Raw genomic sequence first — 20,762 nt, forward strand, 5'->3', positions numbered from 1 at the left:
CCGCCAGCCTCCGCTTCCAACACCCGGCGCAACGACGCCGAAGTTTCCCCCCGGGCTCGGCTTGGGGAGCAGCGCTGCTCCCCCCCGGCTCCCCTTCGCCCTCCCGGCTCTCTCTGCCGCCCACTGGGGACCCCCCTCACCTGCCAAGTCCGGAGCGCCGGTGGAAGTTGCATGCATGCATGCAGGGCGCCGCGTTGCCATTGCATTGCACTGCACTCCATGCAACGCCTGCACGCATGCATTGCCTTGCACGCCCGCCAAGGGGTCTCCCCGCGGTCCGATGCGTCCCCTCCGGCGCGGATGCAACATTGCAAAATAAAACCCCCCCGACGCAGCCCTACCTGGGGGGCAGCCTCCGCCTCCGCCGCTCCGCCTCCGCGGGGATCCCCGGGCTCCATCCTGCCGCCCGATCTCCGCGGGGGCGCAGGCAGGCTGCGCGGGGTCTGCGCGGAAGAGCCCCTGCCCGCCCGGCCGCCGCCACTGCGCTCATTCCATGGCCGGGAGAAGAGCGCTTCAAACAAAACGCCCGGCCCGCCAGGCCACGCTGGGAAATGTAGTTCGCGCACCCCACGTGGGCGCGGAGCCCAAGGGCGAGGGGACTATGGATCCCGGCAGCCCCCGCGCCGGGGACGGAGGGGGAGAGGCCGGGTGCAGGGATGGAGGGACGGGTGGGCGAGCGAGTGAGTGAGTGGCAGCCGCCAAGCCTTGGCCGAGAGCCAGGAAGGGCCTCCCCGGAGGAGGAGGAGGGAGGCGCAGAGCGGGAGGGAGGGAGGGAACCCCAGGGGTCATCTAGTGACGGCGCCCCAATCAAAAATTTGACTTTAAAAAAAAAATCTTTAGAATTTTTTAATTTTTCCCGCGGCACACCAGGCAACATCTCGTGGCACACTAGTGGTTGGGAAACACTGGTCTAAACCACTGAGCCACTACTGCTGCTGCTGCTGCTGCTGCTGCTATTGCCTTTTGATACCTCCTCCAGCAGTGAAACGGTCTTTCCGTGCGCCCTGGTTTCTGTCATGGTGTTCCGTTGCGCCAGAAGCAGTTCAGTCCTGCTGGCCACGTGACCTGGAAAGCTGTCTGTCGACAAACACCGGCTCTCTCAGTCTAAAAGCGAGATGAGTGCCACAACCCCATAGTCACCTTTGACTGGACTTACCGTCCAGGGGTCCTTTAGCTTTACCAGCAGTGAAAATATAGCCACATGCCTGAACCATCTGGGACTCTCCCCGTGGCGTAGCGTGGGGGGTGCATCTGGGGGTTAGGGGGCGCAAATCCATGGGTTAGGGGGCGCAAATCCACAGGTTAGGGGGCGCAAATTACTTGCCTTGCCCCGGGTGCTGACAACCCACGCTACGCCACTGGACTCTCCATTCTGTCAGTGAGGGATGCAGGAGAACATTTCCTCTTAATCCCATGTGAGTTGTACTACTCATGAGTGGACCCCATGGACTGTGGCCTACCTGTGCCCTGTGCCCTGGGAACATTGGAAACTGCCTTATACTGAGTCAGGCCTAGCTTTTTATTGTCTACACAATACTCCAGACCTACCTGGAAATGCCAGGAATTGAATGCGGAATGTTTGCGTGCAAGTTAGATGCTGTGCCACTGAGTTGAAGCCCTTCCTCCTCTTACCCCCAGGACAGCCATGCCTGTCAGGAGTTCAATCTACACTCGAGTAGGACCCTGGCAGAGACACATGCCCAACTGGCATGTTCCCTCCCTCCTGGTCGATCGTTCGGGAACTTCAAAAGCTTTCTTCAGCCCAAACATCACAGCGATCGATGCCAACTGACACCGGCACACTTAGGGATCCGCAGAGTTTGTGCATCATGTGTAACAGACCTCAGCAACTCAGCATTTTGGCTAATCTACTTTATTTACATATAAACACAGACAGAGCACTGCAACATGGCTCCCTCTCTCTCTAGCATCAGACAGCAAAGAGAAAAGGACAATAGTCCCACTTCATGGAAAACAGTAAGACAAACGTCCTGTCTCCATCACTTCCTACTCTGTGGAGTCAAAACATACACTGTCATGTGATAGACAACAATCCCATGACTGCAATCATGGAGCAGGAATTCTAACAATGCCCACACCCCCTGCCCTGAAGAACCCCGCTACTCCCAAATCACCCTGTTTCGGCTTCCAGCTCACCTGCAAGGCGTGACTCATTCTTCACCTTCCCTTCCCTCTTTTTCAGATGAAGGTAAAGGGGAGCCCTCCACTCAGTCTGACGCACTCTTCCTCAAGAAGCCAGAAAGCGCCTTAATAGAAAGCGGTAAGTGGCAGAGCAGAATTGCACCGGGGGGGGGCCCGGCCCAAGCATTAGGCACAGTGAGGAGGCTGCCTCGAGGGGGTATATGTGAGATTCCCAGGCAGTCTGTCCTCCAGTTACAGATTAGACTCTGACTGGCTCACCTTCAGTAACGTGACTGAAGCTAGTGCCAAATTCAAACCATGACGCTACTTTGGAGGTGAATCAGATAGGCAAGTTAATAAACAGACACGGGTGGCCCCATCACTTCCAGTTTGGTCCTAATCGTGTGGTGTACAAGGGTCCCTCCAAAGTGGTGTTTTTGTCGCAGGAGTATTCTGTAATGTGTTCTTTAGCGTGGTGCGTTGGTGGCAGATTTAACCTGCTTTGGTTTGTTCTGTGATTGGCATACGGAGGCGTTATAGCACAACAAAAGCAGGACAAAAACCGAACCAGAATGTTCCTGGGATTCCAGCAGGATAGGCATTGATTGGAAATGAAGCGGTGTGACCACTCCATGTCTTTTGAAGGCACAAACAGTATTGAAATTGGAATCCTCTCTCTCTCTCTCTCTCTCTCTCTGTGTGTGTGTGTGTGTAACCACTCTGATAGCATCATGAGCACAAATCGTCATGAATGCACAGTAAAAATGATGTCCATGGTCAAAGAAATGAAGTGGGTTGGGGTTTTTTTGAGCCAGTGGTTGACAGCTACACTGGACTAATGAATTTGGAGGGAAATGGCATTCGTAGACTGCTTTAGACCACCGGTCCACCCAGCTCACTACTGTCAACACTGGCAAAGACTCCCCAGAGTTTAAGAGAGAGGGGCATTTCCTAGAGATGCCAGAGACCAAACTTGTACCACTGTCCATCTCGTGACATCTTTGTGTTTTGCACCATCTGCTGGTGCTTGAGCAGTTTCTTCGGCAAACGCCCCTTGGAGGCTTTGACTTTAGATGAGAGGCGGTTCCTTCTTAAGTGGAGGAAGTCGTGACTTCCATGCGTCCTGTCTTGTCTTTCAGGGAAAGATGTTGATATCATAGTGCAGGTGAACGGGGCTCTGCTGCCTTGCAAGCCCACCGTCAAATGGTTCAAGGGGAAATGGCTGGAGCTGGGTATCAAGAGCGGAATGAGGTTCCAGTTCAAGGACAGCTTCGACAAGGAGAAAAACGTGAGTCCCAGAAGAAGGAAAAGTGAAGGGTTTGGCCAGGGGCGAATCAGCTCTCCTATGACTCGTTGCCTTCTTAAACTCATACCAGGCTGTTGCAATTATTTATTCATTTGTAAACCGCCTTTTACATGATGATCCTTTCTTGCAAAGGATCCTGGGAATTATAGTTTGCAAAGGTGTCTGAGAATTCTCTGTTAATTGAGATTGAGGCATGCCAGGCTTTGTCCGGATCATCCTCAAAAGGCTATGGCGGAAATGGTCGCCACTAACGAACCTTAATCCTCCTGCTTATTCTTTGCTTGCTCCCGAAGGTTTACACCTATGAGCTAAAAATTGGCAAAGTGGTAATCGGAGACCGAGGGGACTATCGCTTTGAGGTGGCAGCCAAGGACAAGTTTGACAGCTGCACCTTCAACATCGACGTGGAAGGTACCACCAGGAGCCCTAACTCAGTAAACGCTAAAGGAGTCATCCTAGTGCAAGCGGGGTTAGGATGCAGTGGAACTCCCAGCACAGCTGGGCCACACCATAATCAGCTAAACTACAGGTACACAGGGACCCAGCCGGCTGAACTGAGCCCAGCGGATCTTAAACTGGCATATGTCTTGAAAAGGGGGCATTCTAGGGGTGTGACCTGGTAACCTGGCATAAGTTAAGCTGGCAAACACTATTTTGAAGGTTTGTTTTCCCTCTGTAACCCCATTCCTGCTTCCTGCCAGCTTCTCATATATAAGATTGCTCCTTAAATAACCTTATCCTTTGGAGGCAACATCCTTCCCTGTGGTCTTGTAAGTGTGAACCCATCACATGTGAAATCTGAACCACAAGAACACATTGAGCAGCATTCTTGCTGCCTGTTTCCACCTCTGGAACTCCCTTCCCCTGGATATTTATTTCTTTATTTGTCTGTTTGGATTCCTAGTCTATTCCCCCTGTCCCAAGGGCTCATGGCAGCTGGCAGGTATAATAATAATAATAATAATAATAATAATAATAATAATAATTTATACCCTGCCCATCTGGCTGGGTTTCCCCAGCCACTCTGGGTGGCTTCCAACAAGATATTAAAATACAATAGTCCGTCAGACATTAAAAGCTTCCCTAAACAGGGCTGCCTTCAGATGTCTTTCTCTTGGTAGTAGAGATATCCTTGTCCCCGATGTGCTTGTAGTCTGAGAAATCTATCCAAGGCCCAAGACTGGTCCTGAAAGACCTACATTGGCTCCCAGTATGTTTCCGAGCACAATTCAAAGTGTTGGTGCTGACCTTTAAAGCCCTAAACGGCCTCGGTCCTGTATACCTGAAGGAGCGTCTCCACCCCCATCATTCAGCTCGGACACTGAGGTCCAGCTCCAAGGGCCTTCTGGCAGTTCCCTCACTGTGAGAAGTGAGGTTACGCGGAACCAGGCAGAGGGCCTTCTCTGTAGTGGTGCCTGCCCTGTGGAACACCCTTCCATCAGATGTCAAGGAGATAAAACAACTATCTGACGTTTAGAAGACGTCTGAAGGCAGCCCTGTTTAGGGAAGTTTTTAATGTTTGATGTTTTATCATGTTTTTAATATTCTGTTGGGAGTCGCCCAGAGTGGCTGGGGAAACCCAGCTAGATGGGTGGGGTATAAACAAACAAACAAACAAACAAACAAACAAACAAACAAACAAACTATCGTCATCATCATCATCACCATCATCACTATCTTTCCAAAATATGATTCCTGCCTTTTAAAAATGTGCAGAACTCTGCAGTGGCATGAGTTTAATATAATTCCCTAATCACCTTTACATTTTTTACTGTACCTTACCTGAGTACTGTACCTACTCTGAGTAACAAGAGTAAAATAATTTATGAAAAATAGTAAAAATGGCAGAATGAATCACGACAGCCCAGAGTTTCCGTGGCACCTTAAAAGATCCATGGAGGGGCAAGCTTTCGTCCACTGCACCAGGTGAATAAAAACTCTCTGGATCCCACACAGCACAATGTTACTGAGGTGCCCTGAGGATGGAGGTGTTTGTGGGTGGCTGAGTTCCCTTTCTGCATGTGGCTTGCTAAGGTATTAATCCGGCCTTAACCAAGATGGCGCCCTCCAGGTATTTTGGCCTACAACTCCCATCAGCCACAGCCAATACGGCCACGCAGGACTCATGGGAGGTGTGGTCCAAAATGGACTGGTGGGAATTATAGTCCAAAACACACAGAGGGCGCAAGCTTGGCAAAGGTTGGAATAAGCTGAGACACTCTTATCAAGGGAAGAGCCAACTAGGTTCAAGATAACAGTTTTAGAGGGACGCGGGTGGTGCTGTGGGTTAAACCGCAGAGCCTAGTACTTGCTGATCAGAAGGTCGGTGGTTCGAATCCCCGCGACGGGGTGAGCTCCCATTGCTCGGTCCCTGCTCCTGCCAACCTAGCAGTTCGAAAGCACGTCAAAGTGCAAGTAGATAAATAGGTACCGCTCCGGCGGGAAGGTAAACGGCATTTCCGTGCACTGCTCTGGTTCGCCAGAAGCGGTTTAGTCATGCTGGCCACATGACCCGGAAGCTGTACGCCGGCTCCCTCGGCCAATAAAGCGAGATGAGCGCCGCAACCCCAGAGTCGGCCATGACCGGACCTAATGGTCAGGGGTCCCTTTACCTTTTTACCAGTTCTTGAAGTCTGTTTTCTTCTCTTCCAGCACCAAGGACAGAGGATACCGGCGTGCTGCAGGCTTTCAAAAGGACGTAAGTGTCGCTGGTTAGAGCACAGACTCTTAGGCTGTGCCTTGATCTGCTTCTCAGGAGGCTGAGCCAGTTCAATGGGTTATATCTGATCTGGGGTTATATCTCCCCTCTTCTTCTTCTTGCAGAGGGGAAGGCGGCAAAGACGATACTGCTGGAGAGCTGGACTTCAGCGGGTTGCTGAAGAAGAGGTAGGTGAAGAATGGAGAATAAGAACACAATACGAGGCCTCCTAGATCAGACCAAAGACCCAGTATCCATGTCCGTTAGAAACCTGCAAGCAGGACCTCAGCCCAAGGAGCAACTCTCCCGATTAGTGCACGCCAGCAAGTCAGAGCATAGCTGGTCACTGTTGATAGCCTCATCTGCATGAATCGGTCTAATCTTTTGAAGCCACCCCAGTTGGTGGCCGTCAGAGGATGGAGTACGTTAAGAGGTGGGGAAACAGCAGTCCTACCCCGTCCCCCAGCTTAATGCATAACACAGGAGACACAAGGGAAACGGATGGGCAAGGGTTGAAAATAATTTACAAGGCATGCTTGGGCAAATGAAACATTGCTCCTCAGCAGCTTCCATTTCAGAGCACAAGCAATTATTGCATTTTGTGTTAGCCAATTTTAGAAAAACTGTTAGCGGTTCGAATCCCCGCGACGTGGTGAGCTCCCGTTGCTCGGTCCCTGCTCCTGCCAACCTAGCAGTTTGAAAGCACATCAGTGCTAGCAGATAAATAGGGACCTCTGCGGCAGGAAGGTAAACGGCATTTCCGTACGCTCTGGTTTCCGTCATGGTGTCCCGTTGCACCAAAAGCAGTTTAGATATGCTGGCCTCATGACCCGGAAAGCTGTCTGCGGACAAATGCCGGCTCCCTCGGCATGAAAGCGAGATGAGCACTGCAACCCCAGAGTCGCCTTTGACTGGACTTAACTGTCCAGGGGTACTTTACTTTTTTAAAAACAAAAAACCTGCTTGGAAACCCTTGTAGGTGTAGGATGAAGTCTAGAAACTGAATTTGGTCATGGGGGAATCCACTAGGCTGATGCTGTGGTCAAAAATGGTCAAGCGTGGACAGAAAGCAACGCAGCTTATAACGACAGGCAGGAGTCCAGATGCAAAGGGACAGGAGATTAGCTTTTTGTAATAAGTGGCTGGCATTGGAGGAGGGCAGGTTGGAAGCCAATCAGAGGCTGAGGACAGCAACTTTGAATGTTAGGGAGAGTCTCCCACTTCCTCTGTCCTCCCCCCAATTCCATGCTTTGTCCAGCCTCCACCCCACCCCCAAAGTTCCATGTGGAAGAGATGTCCATACCTACCAGGGGAATAATTTCAGGACTAAATTGTGCTTCTTCCACCATTTCATCTTCTTCCTTTCAATTTCTTAGAAGTTCTTGTCAACATGCACTTTGTGATAGCTTGAGAGGCTGGGTTGGACTCAAATTAATTCCCTGTGAGAGATGCACGGGTATGAGGTTGAGGAGCACACGACTGCGAATGCAGTTTAGTCCCTTATCCACGTCACCCATTGTGAGCGGGGTGCAGGGGTTGAACGACGGTCCTATGGGAAGCTACACCTCAAAAGGTCCTTCCTCCTTCTCTGTGCAGAGAGGGCCAGCAGCAGATAGAAGAGGAGAAGAAGAAGAAGAAGAAGGACGACGACGATGATTTGGGGATCCCGCCAGAGATCTGGGAGCTGCTTAAAGGCGTGACCAAGAAGAGCGAGTACGAGCGCATCGCCTTTGAGTATGGCATCACCGACCTTCGTGGCATGCTGAAGAGGCTCAAGAAAGCCAAGGTGGAAGTCAAGAAGAGCGAAGGTCAGTCAGAATGCCTGGACTCTCTGCCTTTTGGCCTGGGAGCCAAGTCTCCTGAGGTCACTGGTTGGGAGCAGGGTATCTTAGGAATGGGAGGGTGGGGCTGGACCCCGTATCAGACCTTCTGGGAAATTTAGGGAGGAGGCCACATCTACATTGACTATCTGCGGTGCTGTATGTGTGTGTGGTGGGGGCAGTGGCGTAGCGTGGGGGGTGCAGGGGGGGCCGGCTGCACCGGGCGCAACATCTGGGGTTAGGGCAAATCCACGGGTTAGGGGGCGCAAATCCACGGGTTAGGGGGTGCAAATCCACGGGTTAGGGGGCGCAAATTACTTGCCTTGCCCCGGGTGCTGACAACCCACGCTACGCCACTGGGTGGGGGAGATGGCTCTAGGATGGAGGGGGTCCATCAGCACAGTGCCATCCAGTACCCCCTTCAGTGCTGTTTTTCTAGAAAAAGAGGGGCTGAAGCACCTCACTTAGAATAAAAATGGCGCCCACCTGAGAGGTACCCCTTCCTTCCTTCCTTCCTTCCTTCCTTCCTTCCTTCCTTCCTTCCTTCCTTCCTTCCTTCCTTCCTTTTTATATGTGCATTAAGTTTATACTGGGCCTTTTCTCCAAAAACCTCAAGGCAACATGCACAATTCTTCCCCTCACCCCTCCATTTTGTCCCCTCAACAACCCTGTGAGGTAGTTTAGGCTGAGAGACGGCGACTGGCCCACAGAGTCGTCCAGTGAGCTTCCTGGCTGAGAGGGGATTTGAACCCAACTCCCTTTTCAGGTACCGTTCCCTTCCTGCGGTTTCCACCCATTTCCCTTTTTCTCGCTTCTATCCCGCCTTTCTCCTAAGGAGATCAAGGTGGCGTTCTGTGCTGAAGTGATAGAAGCAATATGCCAGCTGGCTGCTGTGACCCGTGCACCTTAGTGACAGGAGCGCAGAAATTCCCCCTGAGGTGGAAGTGGAGATCTTTAGCTCTCAGGACAGGAAGAGGCTGTACTTGGAGCGGAAACCTCATGACTGCAGCAAGGATGTAGGAAGCAGGCTGGGGCCCCAAAGGCGTTTTTAGTAGTCCTCTCCCCGTCTCTTTTGCAGCCTTTATCAAAAAACTGGACCCAGCCTACCAAGTTGACAAAGGGCACAAGATCAAGATGTATGTGGAGCTGAGCGACCCAGACCTTGTTATCAAATGGATGAAGAACGGCCAAGTGATCAAGCCCAGTGGAAAGTGAGTCTGAATGTGGATGGATAGCCAAGGGTGCCTCTGGCATTCTCTAAGAGCAGAGTTGGGTTCTGTTGGGTGGGGAAAATGGGAAAACAGCTGCTGAGACGGACGGACTCTGGATTAGTTTTTCTCACTTGTGACGTGGCATCTCTTCTTCGTGGGCAGATACATCTTTGAGAACGTGGGCAAGAAACGCATCCTGACCATCACTAAGACCACGCTGGCTGACGACGCAGCCTATGAATGCGTTTGCGGAGAAGAGAGGTGCTTCACAGAGGTCTTTGTTAAAGGTGAGGGTGATGGAAGAAGAGAGAGAGAGTGTGTGTGTTTGTAAAGGGAGGGACAGTATCTCAGTTGGGGGACATGCTGCGCTCCTTCTGGGTAGTTCGTCGACCGATGGTCCCCTCTCTGCCCCTGTGCTCGGCTCTCATCTGTGGCTCTGAGAAGCTGCCAGCGACAGCAGCCACATCCCGGGAATGGCTTTGACTGGCCGGCTAAACCAGGTGAGGGTGAGCGGATGGATTATTCCAAACCCTCCATGAGTTAGGGAGTCCCTCTTCATGCAAAGACAGACTCCCACGGATTGAGCGGGTGAGACTGGATTCAACAGTCAAGAAGGAGGTTTCTGCAGGAGCTTTGGAGGTGAATGAGGGCAGACTGGGGTCGTCCAACTGGGAAGGTAGCACATCTAGGAGAAGGAAAACACTGATCCTGAACCTCTGTTCAGGAGGAAAGCTTTGGGAATAAACCTTGAGGAACAATCCATACCCACTGCTTTGTGGGACATCTTTGGGAGAAGGGAAGTCTAAGGAGAAAACTCTACACAAGTCCCTAAGACGGCGCCTCGTATGCCTCCTTCCTGCAATTCCTGCAGCCAAGCTGGTGCCAAGTGTATTGCTCTGCTTTCCTTTGGACCACATCAGCGAGGCCGAGAGAGGGGGTGTTGTCTTCTGGTCAGCCCAGGACCTCCATACACCCTGCCCAGGCTTGTGCCCCTTGGGTGTTGCTAGCTCAGCAGTTTGACTTTGCTCCCAGAGGCACATTCTATTTTCTCTTGATCCAGACAGATACCAACAACCCCTGCACAACTTGTGCTGAGAGATGGACAGAGAACATGCAAACATGTGGGTTCCTGTACACTTCTCAGCAGCTTTTGATACCATCAACCATACCGGTGTCTGCAGCCACAGCTGGTGCTGTGATTCTCCAGGTGCATTCCACTGTCTCTTGAGATGGATGGATGCCAGCAAAAATAATACCAACCACACACACCACACACACACACACACACACACACACACACACACACACAAACAACTTAGAGGGGTTTTTTTTTACAATGCAAGTGATATACAAATTCCCCCAGAATGCAGAATACAGCAAACGACAATTGGCTGGGCAAACTTAGCAGAGTTAGGAAGATGCCAAGGTGGCTGGGGGCAGGCAGAGGGGATGGGCTGGAGAGGTTTGTTTGGGACCGCCTGATGGTGGCCCTGGAGCTGTGCCCTTGCCATTCTGTCTGTCTGTCCCTAGAACCACCTGTCCTGATTGTGGGTGCCCTGGATGACCAGCAAGTGTTCGTTGGGGACAAGGTGGAGATGGAAGTGGAAGTGTCTGAGGAAGGCGCCCAGGTGATATGGTAAGTTCCCTGCCCATACTTCCCCTGCCCAGACCGTTGTCATCCGAACAACCCCCTCCCGCTCCAGCCCTGGCTTCTGTAGAGCTGCCTCTTAAACCTTCTCACACATGTGATGCTTGCAGAGGGTCCTGAGTTCAGTCCCAGAGATCCCCTGTTAAAATGGTCAGGCAAGGTGAAAGGCCCTGGCAAATTGCTGTCTGTCACAATAGATGACTAGATTGTGGTGGTCCTATTGGCAAAACCTATTTGGTGTTTCGCAACTTTCTGACTAGTTGCAGGACCTTAGCCAGCAGAGTACATGCAGAATCCACGGAAGCAATTGGCAACTTGGCTGCAGACAGGATAGACGAAGCAGGAGACAGGAACTTGTAGTTAGATGTTTATTATATATAGTGGACTATTTACAGGAACAGAACATGGATCTTTTGCTAGCTCTCTCTGACACGACTCACAACTCCTACACTGACACACTGAACCACTGAACTCAAACACATTCCAGTTAGTAGGCCATTAATTATCACTCCTTTGAGAGAGCTTGACCAATCAGGGAGCGGTCTCCATGCCTGTTATCTCCAGGCAGACTTACTCCTTCAGATTGCCTTCTGGCTGGCTGCCAAACCTTAATTGACTCTGTGTGAGTAGCTGCACGTACGCAGTTTCCCAACAGGTCCGATGTTTTGGGCAGCCCTGGGCAACATTTGAAACCTTCACACTGCCTTCCCAAAGCCAAGAAAGCAATGAGCTGGGTTTTGGGGAGGAGGTGTAAGGGCTCTGACAGTGTTCTAGAGTCCTCCTGCCTTCTTCCCAAAGCCTAGTTAGTGTTTCCCCTGATTTGAGAAGGAGGTGGGAGGGCTCTAGGACCCTGCCAGAGCCTAACGCCTCCTTCCCGAAGCCCACTTATCCAGCTCTGAGAAGGCAGCAGGAGGGCTGGGGGGAGGTGTCAAATTTTGGTCCTACTCCCTGTGCGATAAGTCAGTGTGCCGACCGGACCGTGGATCCTGTGTTGAAGTACTCTTGTGGCCCACTTAGTGTGAAAAGTTGGCCCTCCCTGGACTAGATGCTTGTACCGATATCAGGAAGCATCATATGTTAGCCCCAAAATGGAAAAGGAGCGAGGTCCCAACCAAAGAATGCCGACTTAAGTTGACAGAATATGCGCACCTTGCAGACTTAACATATAGAATAAGAGAACAAGAAGAACATACATTTAGAGAAGATTGGAAAATGTTTATTATTATTATTTATTATTATTATTGGAAAACGTTTATTAGCTAAAGTGGTACCTCAGGTTAAGAACGGTTTCAGGTTAAGAACGGACCTCCGGAACAAATTAAGTTCGTAACCAGAGGTACCACTGTATATGGGAAATAACTCTGTACAGCTGTAAACGCCGGCAGCATTAAGATAAATTCAACAGTGTAAATAGGTTTTGATGGATGCAATAATAATGGAATACTGAATGGTATAGTTTCTGTAAAATATGCAGGGATTTATCATATGTAAAATGAATCATGGAAAGAGAAGGGAAGTCACTGATATCTTAAGGATATAAAAAATGAGTACTTTAAATTGTGAAGCCAAAAATTTAATAAAAATTATATACAAAAAAAAGGAAGCATCATATGCTTCAATGGATTTATCGTTTGCACACAAAATATTTTGAAGGTGCCTCTCTGTAAGAGGCAGTGCCTTTGGAGGAGCTTTTTTGTTGCATGACAAACTTCCTCCTTTCCAGGCTTTTCTATACACACACAAGCACGACACTGAATTTGGTGCAGATTTTTGCCCCACCCTCCATGTTTAAGGCAGACTTATTCCCCCCACCCTTTCCCTTCCCTTCCCATTTAGCGTGTCTAGACAGCTAAATGTTTATTAGGGACAAAAGAGCAATTCAGTTCGGTTCACATTTTAATGTGTTTTGTTCCTGAAACAATATGTGAATCAAAAGCAGCCTATCCTTCGAAATTCACCCTTCTCTGACTTTTTGTGGTGCAGTTTTCCAACAAGAAAAGAGAAAGTATATGTTAGGGCAGGGGTCAGCAAACTTTTTGAGCAGGGGGCCATTCCACTGTCCCTCAAACCTTTTGGGGGGCCGGACTATATTTTGGAAAAATAATGATGAACAAATTCCTATGCCCCACAAATAACCCAGAGATGCATTTTAAATAAAAGCACACATTCTACTCATGTAAAAACACGCTGATTCCTGAACCGTCCGTGGGCCGGATTGAGAAGGCAATTGGGCCGCATCTGGCCCCCGGGCCTTAGTTTGCCTATCCATGTGTTAGGGGAAAGGCACATATCGATGATAATGACATTAAACATATATATGGAGCTAGGCACACTAAAATGCTGGTGATTTTCCTTTAAAAAATAAATAAATTGCAAACTGATGGTGAACTGTGGTGAACTGAACTTATGATGGCTGGAATAATGAGAAATGAAGAAGAAGAAGAGTTTGGATTTGATATCCCGCCTTTCACTCCCCTTCAGGAGTCTCAAAGCGGCTAACATTCTCCTTTCCCTTCCTCCCCCACAACAAACACTCTGTGAGGTGAGTGGGGCTGAGAGACTTCACAGAAGTGTGACTGGCCCAAGGTCACCCAGCAGCTGCATGTGGAGGAGCGGAGACTCGAACCCGGTTTCCCAGATTACGTGACTACCGCTCTTAACCACTACACCACACTGGCTCTCAAATGGAAAGAAACCAAACCTGACAGAATCCCATTTCAAACAAACAAACAAACAAACAAACAAACAAACAGCTAGCTGTCTTCCCAGCTTTGCCCCCTCTCCATCTTAGTCTCCTCTCCTTTCTTTCTGCCTCCAGGTCGAAGGATGGTGTAGAGCTGACCCGTGAAGAGACGTTCAAGTACCGCTTCAAGAAGGATGGCAAAAAGCACATTCTCATCATCAACGAAGCCACCAAGGAGGATGCTGGGCGCTACATGATCATGACCAATGGCGGCCAGTCAGAGGCAGACCTTGTAGTTGAAGGTTTGTGAGGACTGGTTGGACCAGCGGGTAGATAGCCTCCGAAAGAGATTTGGATGGCTTCCACCCCCACGTGGGATGCTGTGGGATTAGCCCTCTTCATCTCTCTCTCTTTTGCCACCCAGACAAACAGCTGGAGGTTCTTCAGGGCATTGCTGACCTTACCGTCAAAGCCGCAGAGCAGGCTGTCTTCAAGTGTGAAGTGTCGGATGAGAAGGTTACCGGCAAATGGTACAAAAATGGAGTCGAGGTCCGACCCAGCAAACGCATCACGATCTCTCACAAGGGCAGGTGAGCCTAAAGGGAAGCCAGCGTTCTCTGAGGGCCAAGCGTGTTATGTGGGGTAGTTGCAGACTCTGCGGCTCCATTGGCGGCCGCCATTTTGCTTTTGTAAGCAGAGGTGACTCTTCTGTGGTGTTGTGGGTAGAGTATCACATTTGGACTGTAAAATCCAGCTTTGAATCCTGTCACAGATCTCATGAGAAGGCCTTGCCCAGGCAACACTTCTCTGTCTAATGCAATGTTTCCCAAACTCTGGTCTCCCGCTGTTTTTGGACTACAATTCCCATCATCCCTGACCACTGGGTCCTGCTAGCTAGGGATGATGAGAGTTGTAGTCCAAAAACAGCGGGAGACCAGAGTTTGGGAATCACTGGTCTAATGTATTGCACTGGAATATTCTTTATTTCATACAATTTATTTACCGCTTTAACGTTACCAAACAAACCTCGAAGTGGTTTATGAGAAGAATAAAAACTGTAACATTATCAATAAAAACATATACTGTACTTAAAAGATTTGAAAACGAGTTAAAATCAACAATGAGCTAAAAAACAGATTAAAGCGGAGGGTCGCGCAGAGCTGCCTGCACTCCGAAGCCTGGGGCGCGCTGAAGAGCGCTTCTGGGCTTTGCGCAGCTCTCCGCAAGCCTGGGGAGACCGGCGCGGCTCCCTAGGCTTGCGGATAGCAGGCTGTTCTGGGGGCTGGGGTGTGGGAAAATCGGGCTTCCCCCGCGCCAGCCCCGTGCCTGGGGGGAAAATATTTTCCCCCCTTTATTTCCCCCCTCCAAAAAACTAGGTGCGTCCTATGGAGCGGTGCGTCCTATGGGGCGAAAAATACGGTACATTACAATCATTTATTTATTCTCCTTTCCTTGCCGTTTATTCAAATCCTGCTTGCGTTTTCATTCGGCCACAGCTTTTTCTCAAATGGCCCAAAAAACCCCTCCACTCTTCGACAAAGTTCTCATCTTTTTGATCTCTTGATGGGGTGTTTTTGTTGCTGTCCACTTTGCCACCTCCTTCTAGTCCATTAACTTTAAAAATCCAATCTCCTTTCGTCGGGATTTCTTCCTCTTTCCGCTATGAACAGGGCATTTCTCAGTGACTGCGATCGGAAGCCTCTTCCATCCTTCCACCTTCTTTGCCCCTAATCGTGCTCTCACCCCTCAGGTTCCACAAGCTGGTCATCGATGACGTGAGGCCAGAGGATGAGGGAGACTACACCTTCGTCCCTGATGGATATGCTCTTTCTCTGTCCGCCAAGCTCAACTTCCTGGGTCAGTGTACAAAAGGCCTTGAGGTTCTGCCCTGAGGTGAAACATACCAGTTTCCACGCTTGTTGCAGAACCCATGTTTCTTGCTCAAAGACATGCTCAGGGACTTGAGCCCCTATGGATCTTCCTTCGCTGTGAGGAGGCGTTTGTCAGGGACTGGGCAGAGGAGAAGGAATGGTGGAGACCGCCTCCCCATCCTGACCCTTCCAGGGAGGAGGAAGAGGAAGATGTTGTGTAGATTTACAACAGGGGTTCGCAGCTCAGAGGCAGATGAGGGGGAAAGCTGGGGAAGTCATGGGAGAGCCAGAACAACACCCGGCTGACATGTTGTCATTAGAAAGCATTCCAGACTCCCCGTCTCCCAGAATCAGGCGAGCTTTAAAAGTAGGAGAGCAAAGAGCTCAAAGACAGAGGGCATGTTTCAGCACCCATAGAAGTGATGAATGAGTAAGTGAGGGAGAGGGGGTTGGAGATTGACTTGGGACAACGCCATTATCCAAGAGGCTAGGCAGAGGCGGAGCCAGCGTGGTGTAGTGGTTAAGAGCAGTGGACTCGTAATCTGGTGAACCGGGTTCGCTTCCCCGCTCCTCCACATGCAGCTGCTGGGTGACCTTGGGCCAGTCTCACTCTGAAGTCTCTCAGCCCCACTCACCTCACAGAGTGTTTGTTGTGGGGGAGGAAGGGAAAGGAGAATGTTAGCTGCTTTGAGTAGTGATAAAGCGGGATATCAAATCCAAACTCTTCTTCTTCTTCTCTGGCACCTGGAGCGGTGGACATGCTATGCAGCTGGGGGCGGGGCCATGAGGTGGGGCAAGCATCCCAGGGGGTGAAGCACCCTTAGGGGGCAGAGCGAGCCGTCCATGGTGGGCTGCTTCATGGGCTGCTTCATGGGCAAAGGGGGAGGGAGCCGCTTCTTTGCCAGCAGCCTTCCTCCCTTTCCTCTTACTTTTGACAGCTCGGGGGAGGCTTCCCCCTCCCCAGGAAGCAGCCCGGAAGCAGGGGTCAATGGCACGCCACCCGCCTACGACTCCTAAGCCTCCCCTGAGCTGTCAAAAGTAAGAGGAACGATGGGGGGAGGGCCGCCAGGCGAGGCGGCACAGCTCCCCCCCTTCACCCGACCGCTCGGGGTAGGCTTGGGAGTTGTGGGTGGGTGGCGCGCCGAATGTCACCCCCTCAGTGATGACACCCGGGGCAGTCCACCCCCACTGCCCCCCTTCTTCTGCCCCTGAGGCTGGGTTCCATAGCCTCTGTAAAGATTGAAATCAACAAGGGTGGTAATAATCTTTTCCTTGTCTTTATACTTTCCTGGGAGGTTTCCTGGGGAAAGTTTCTTACCCTCCTTTTTGATTTCAATCTTTACAGACAGGAGCTGCTCACAGCATCCTGACAGAGTTTGTTTGATGTCCCCATTTCTCACAGGGACACTGCTGGTGTGGAATCCCACTGCGCTTTAAGTCTAAAATAATGTGGGAGGGAGGAAGCAGGTATTGCAACATCCCACACTTTCCAGAGGTACTCACGGCTGTTTCTCATTTTCCCCATTTGTTCTCTTCCCACTCTAGAAATCAAGATTGAATATGTCCCCAAGCAAGGTGAGTCCTGGATGGGCCCTGCCATCCTTTGAGGGTGGGTGGGTATGAAAGCCGGAGGATTTTTTCAATATCCATTAAGAAAGAGAGAGTAGAGATCAGAGCCCCCCCCCGAACTTGAAGCATGGGAAGTCCCAATCAAAATTTATAATTTGGCAGAATATTCGGACTATATGATATGTATTTGTATAATTTGGAATATTTAAAGTGATTGGATTGGATTGTTAAAATGTAAAATTTAATAAAAAATATTTTAAAAAAAGAAGAAAGAGAGAATAGAGATGTGAAAGCTCGGGGAGCGGGGGGGGGGAGGGGCGGGACACAGAAAAAAAATTCAGTTATGTTTTCCGGATTTTCCCGATTTTTCAGAAACAAATGAGGGAGGGAATGGGTAAAATTGAAGAAGTAAAACCCATAAAAGGCAACTTCCAATTGTTTGTGGCCTTGTGGGGCAGCAGGCAGTGAATAGCTGTGCTGCAGGGAAAATGCGGGTCTTAATTTAAGGTATTAAATGTGGTGGTGTGGATAAGAGGTTGTGTTTCATTTCCCCCCTCAAGTCATTTCTGGTTTCTCCAGAGCCCCCCAAGATCCACTTGGATTGTTCCGGAAAGACTAATGAAAACACCCTTGTGGTGGTTGCCGGGAACAAGCTGCGCTTGGACGTGTCCATCACTGGGGAACCAGCACCTGTGGCCACCTGGATGAGGGGTACTGAGGTAGGCATAGCCGGGGCAGGAGGAAATTCTGTGCTCAGTGCCTCAGCTCCAGATTGGAAAACCTAAACCGTGTAATAATAATAATAATAATAATAATAATAATTTATTATTATTTATACCCCTCCCATCTGGCTGGGTTTCCCCAGCCACTCTGGGCGTCTCCCAACAGAATGTTAAAAACACAATAAAACTTCAAACATTAAAAACTTCCCTAAACAGGGCTGCCTTCAGATGTCTTCTAAAAGTCAGATAGTTGCTTATTTCCTTGACATTGGATGGGAAGGCGTTCCACAGGGCGGGTGCCACTACCGAGAAGGCCCTCTGCATGGTTCCCTGTAGCTTCACTTCTCCCAGGGAGGGAATCGCCAGAAGGCCCTCGGAGGTGGAGCTCAGTTTTGCTGGCTGAATGACAGGGGTGGAGACGCTCCTTCAGGTATACTGGACCGAGGCCATTTAGGACTTTAAAGGTCAGCACCAACACTTTGCATTGTGCCCAGAAATGTACCGGGAGCCAATGTAGGTCTTTCAGGATGGGTGTTATGTGGTCTCGGCGGCCACTCCCAGTCACCAGTCTAGCTGCCACATTCTGGATTAGTTGTAGTTTCCGGGTCACCTTCAAAGGTAGCCCCACACAGAGCACATTGCAGTAGTCCAAGCGGGAGATAACTAGAGCATGCACCACTCTGGTGAGACAGTCTGTGGGCAGGTAGGGTCTCAGCCTGCATACCAGGTGGAGCTCTGAAATCTCTCAAGCTGGCAGCAAAAGAACTTGTCTAGTCCTACTTGCACACTTACTATTTACTCTTTAAGCATGTGTTCTATAGCATGTCACTGAGGCAACCTTCCAACACTTTGACTTCAGCCTCAAAGGGGCACTTCTTCATTGTCTCCCAAGGCAGAAGGATGCGTCAACAACATTGACGCAATCCTAGTGAATTAGTGGCAGATGTATTCCACGTCATTAGTTGTTCTCCGGTGTTTCCCCACTGCCCCTCTTCCAAACCTTTGTGGGGGTCTTGCCGCCTTGGGTTCATATACTCATCCCTAGTGCCCCCTACTCTGCACTGTGCAGCTTATTCAGACCCTCCAGTTGTCCCTATTTTCCAGGGACAGTCCTGGATTTACAGAAGCCATCCCTGTTTCTGATTTGATCCCAGACGTGGACGTAGCTAGGATTTTTGTTATGGAGGGGCGGGCCGGACTTCTGTTGGGGGGCGGGCAGAACTGACGTGATTGGTCAGTTAGTTCTATTGTTTTATTTGATGGGGGGCAGCTGCTCCCCTGCCCCCACCTTGGCTACGCCCATGATCCCAGAGTGTCCTGCTTTTCCTTAGGACGTCCCTATTTTCGTTGGAGAAATGTTGTAGGCTATGGACCCAGCGAGCCAAGGAGTTAAGTAACTATACAATCTTTAGAAGAAATCTGAAATCAGCCCTGTTTTTAAAATGTTTAATCATAGAATTGTGAATTAGAAGGGATCCCAAGGCCCCTCTAGCCCAACCCTCTGTGATACAGGAATCTCAGCTAAGGCATCCATGACAGATGGCCATTCGGCCTATGCTTAAAAACCTCCAAGGAAGGAGAGGGCACAACCTCCAATGTTTTATTCTGTTTTTCTCTAAGTTGGAAGCCGCTCAGAGTGGCTGGGGCAACCCAGTCAGATGGGCGGGGGTATTATTATTATTATTAATAATAATAATAATAATAATAATAATAATAATAATAATATTAGCGCCGCCCAAGGCATGATGGAAGTATCGGCTGGAAAAAGATAGACATAACATTTTACAAGGACAGGAAGGAACACCGCAGACAGAATAATTGTCACACACAGGAGGAATAAGGCTATTGCTTCACCTATAAGTTTATAAATTGTTTAATGCATCAAGACGAATGGATGTCATTAATATGGCAGTTGTTATATAAGGGATGGTTATTTTGAATGGAATGGAATTGAAAGGGATAAGATCTTGTAAAGCAGAAACAAAGTCAATTATCAAACCATCAATTCTGGCACGTGGGAGGCCACCTAAATTATATAATTTGGCATATGAATGTTTGAGATTAGTACAGTGGTACCCCAGGTTAAGTACTTAATTCGTTCCGGAGGTCCGTACTTAACCTGAAACTGTTCTTAACCTGAAGCACCACTTTAGCTAATGGGGCCTCCTGCTGAAGCCGCGCCGCCGGAGCACGATTTCTGTTCTCATCCTGAAGCAAAGTTCTTAACCTGAAGCACTATTTCTGGGTTAGCGGAGTCTGTAACCTGAAGCGTATGTGACCTGAAGTGTATGTAACCCGAGGTACCACTGTAATTGCGTTGTGATTTGGCGTTGCTATAATGAGGCTACCATTGGATTATTGTAATTGAAAATTAATAAAAATGATTGTCAAAAATATATTTTTAATTTTTACTACTACTACTACTACTACTATTTAGGCTGTCCCTATTTTCATTGGAGGTTATGCATACTTCTCTGCTTGGCTCATCTTTGCCTGCTCTCCCATGCTCCTCAGGTCTTTGCGGAGAAGGAAGGCCGGGTCCGTATTGAGGAGAGGAACGAGTTGAGCAGTTTCGTGATAGAGAGTGCCGAGCGCTCAGATGAAGGGAGCTACACCATCAAGGTGACCAATCCGGTGGGGGAGGACGTAGCGACCCTCAATATCAAGGTGGTGGGTGAGTAACCTGGCTGGCTGCAATTGCGGGGCAGGTCTTTTAGTCCTGGCTGGCCTGGCGTCCCACTGCTCCCATCTTACTCCCATCTCTCCATGTCTTTGGCAGACGTCCCCGATCCTCCGGAATCCGTGCGCATCACTTCGGTGGGAGAGGACTGGGCCATTTTGGTGTGGGATGTGCCCAAATACGACGGCGGCATGCCTGTGACTGGTAAGAGACCTGGGGGTATAGGGCGGTGTACAAATTGTGCATATTGCTATGATACTGTGGCTATAATAATCAAAAAACATTTATGCCCTTCACATGCCTGGTTAGGGAGTAGCAAACCCTCACTCTTCATTGGCCAGGTCACATTATTATTATTATTATTATTATTATTATTATTATTATTAGTGTTTCTGTGTGTTCAGGATATGTG

At 49.7% G+C, this 20,762-nt stretch overlaps 1 protein-coding gene across 4 annotated transcripts in view; it reads left to right on the forward strand.

Moving 5' to 3' along the window:
* Nucleotides 1-20,762, forward strand: part of MYBPC2 (myosin binding protein C2) — a 68,236-nt gene that overhangs the window by 27,143 nt on the left and 20,331 nt on the right. For all 4 annotated transcript variants that reach the window (XM_083469481.1, XM_083469482.1, XM_083469483.1 and 1 more), the window contains exons 4-19: nt 2,204-2,281; nt 3,282-3,430; nt 3,742-3,859; nt 6,101-6,146; nt 6,272-6,334; nt 7,743-7,954; nt 9,045-9,177; nt 9,340-9,464; nt 10,708-10,813; nt 13,644-13,810; nt 13,933-14,098; nt 15,259-15,365; nt 16,925-16,954; nt 17,528-17,667; nt 20,185-20,344; nt 20,450-20,554. In XM_083469481.1, the coding sequence (XP_083325607.1) occupies nt 2,204-2,281; nt 3,282-3,430; nt 3,742-3,859; nt 6,101-6,146; nt 6,272-6,334; nt 7,743-7,954; nt 9,045-9,177; nt 9,340-9,464; nt 10,708-10,813; nt 13,644-13,810; nt 13,933-14,098; nt 15,259-15,365; nt 16,925-16,954; nt 17,528-17,667; nt 20,185-20,344; nt 20,450-20,554 (1,905 nt within the window). The remainder of the gene's footprint in view (nt 1-2,203; nt 2,282-3,281; nt 3,431-3,741; nt 3,860-6,100; nt 6,147-6,271; nt 6,335-7,742; nt 7,955-9,044; nt 9,178-9,339; nt 9,465-10,707; nt 10,814-13,643; nt 13,811-13,932; nt 14,099-15,258; nt 15,366-16,924; nt 16,955-17,527; nt 17,668-20,184; nt 20,345-20,449; nt 20,555-20,762) is intronic.

This window comes from Podarcis liolepis (assembly GCF_965112155.1).
Source record: "Podarcis liolepis genome assembly, chromosome: 13".
Taxonomy (NCBI): domain Eukaryota; kingdom Metazoa; phylum Chordata; class Lepidosauria; order Squamata; family Lacertidae; genus Podarcis; species Podarcis liolepis.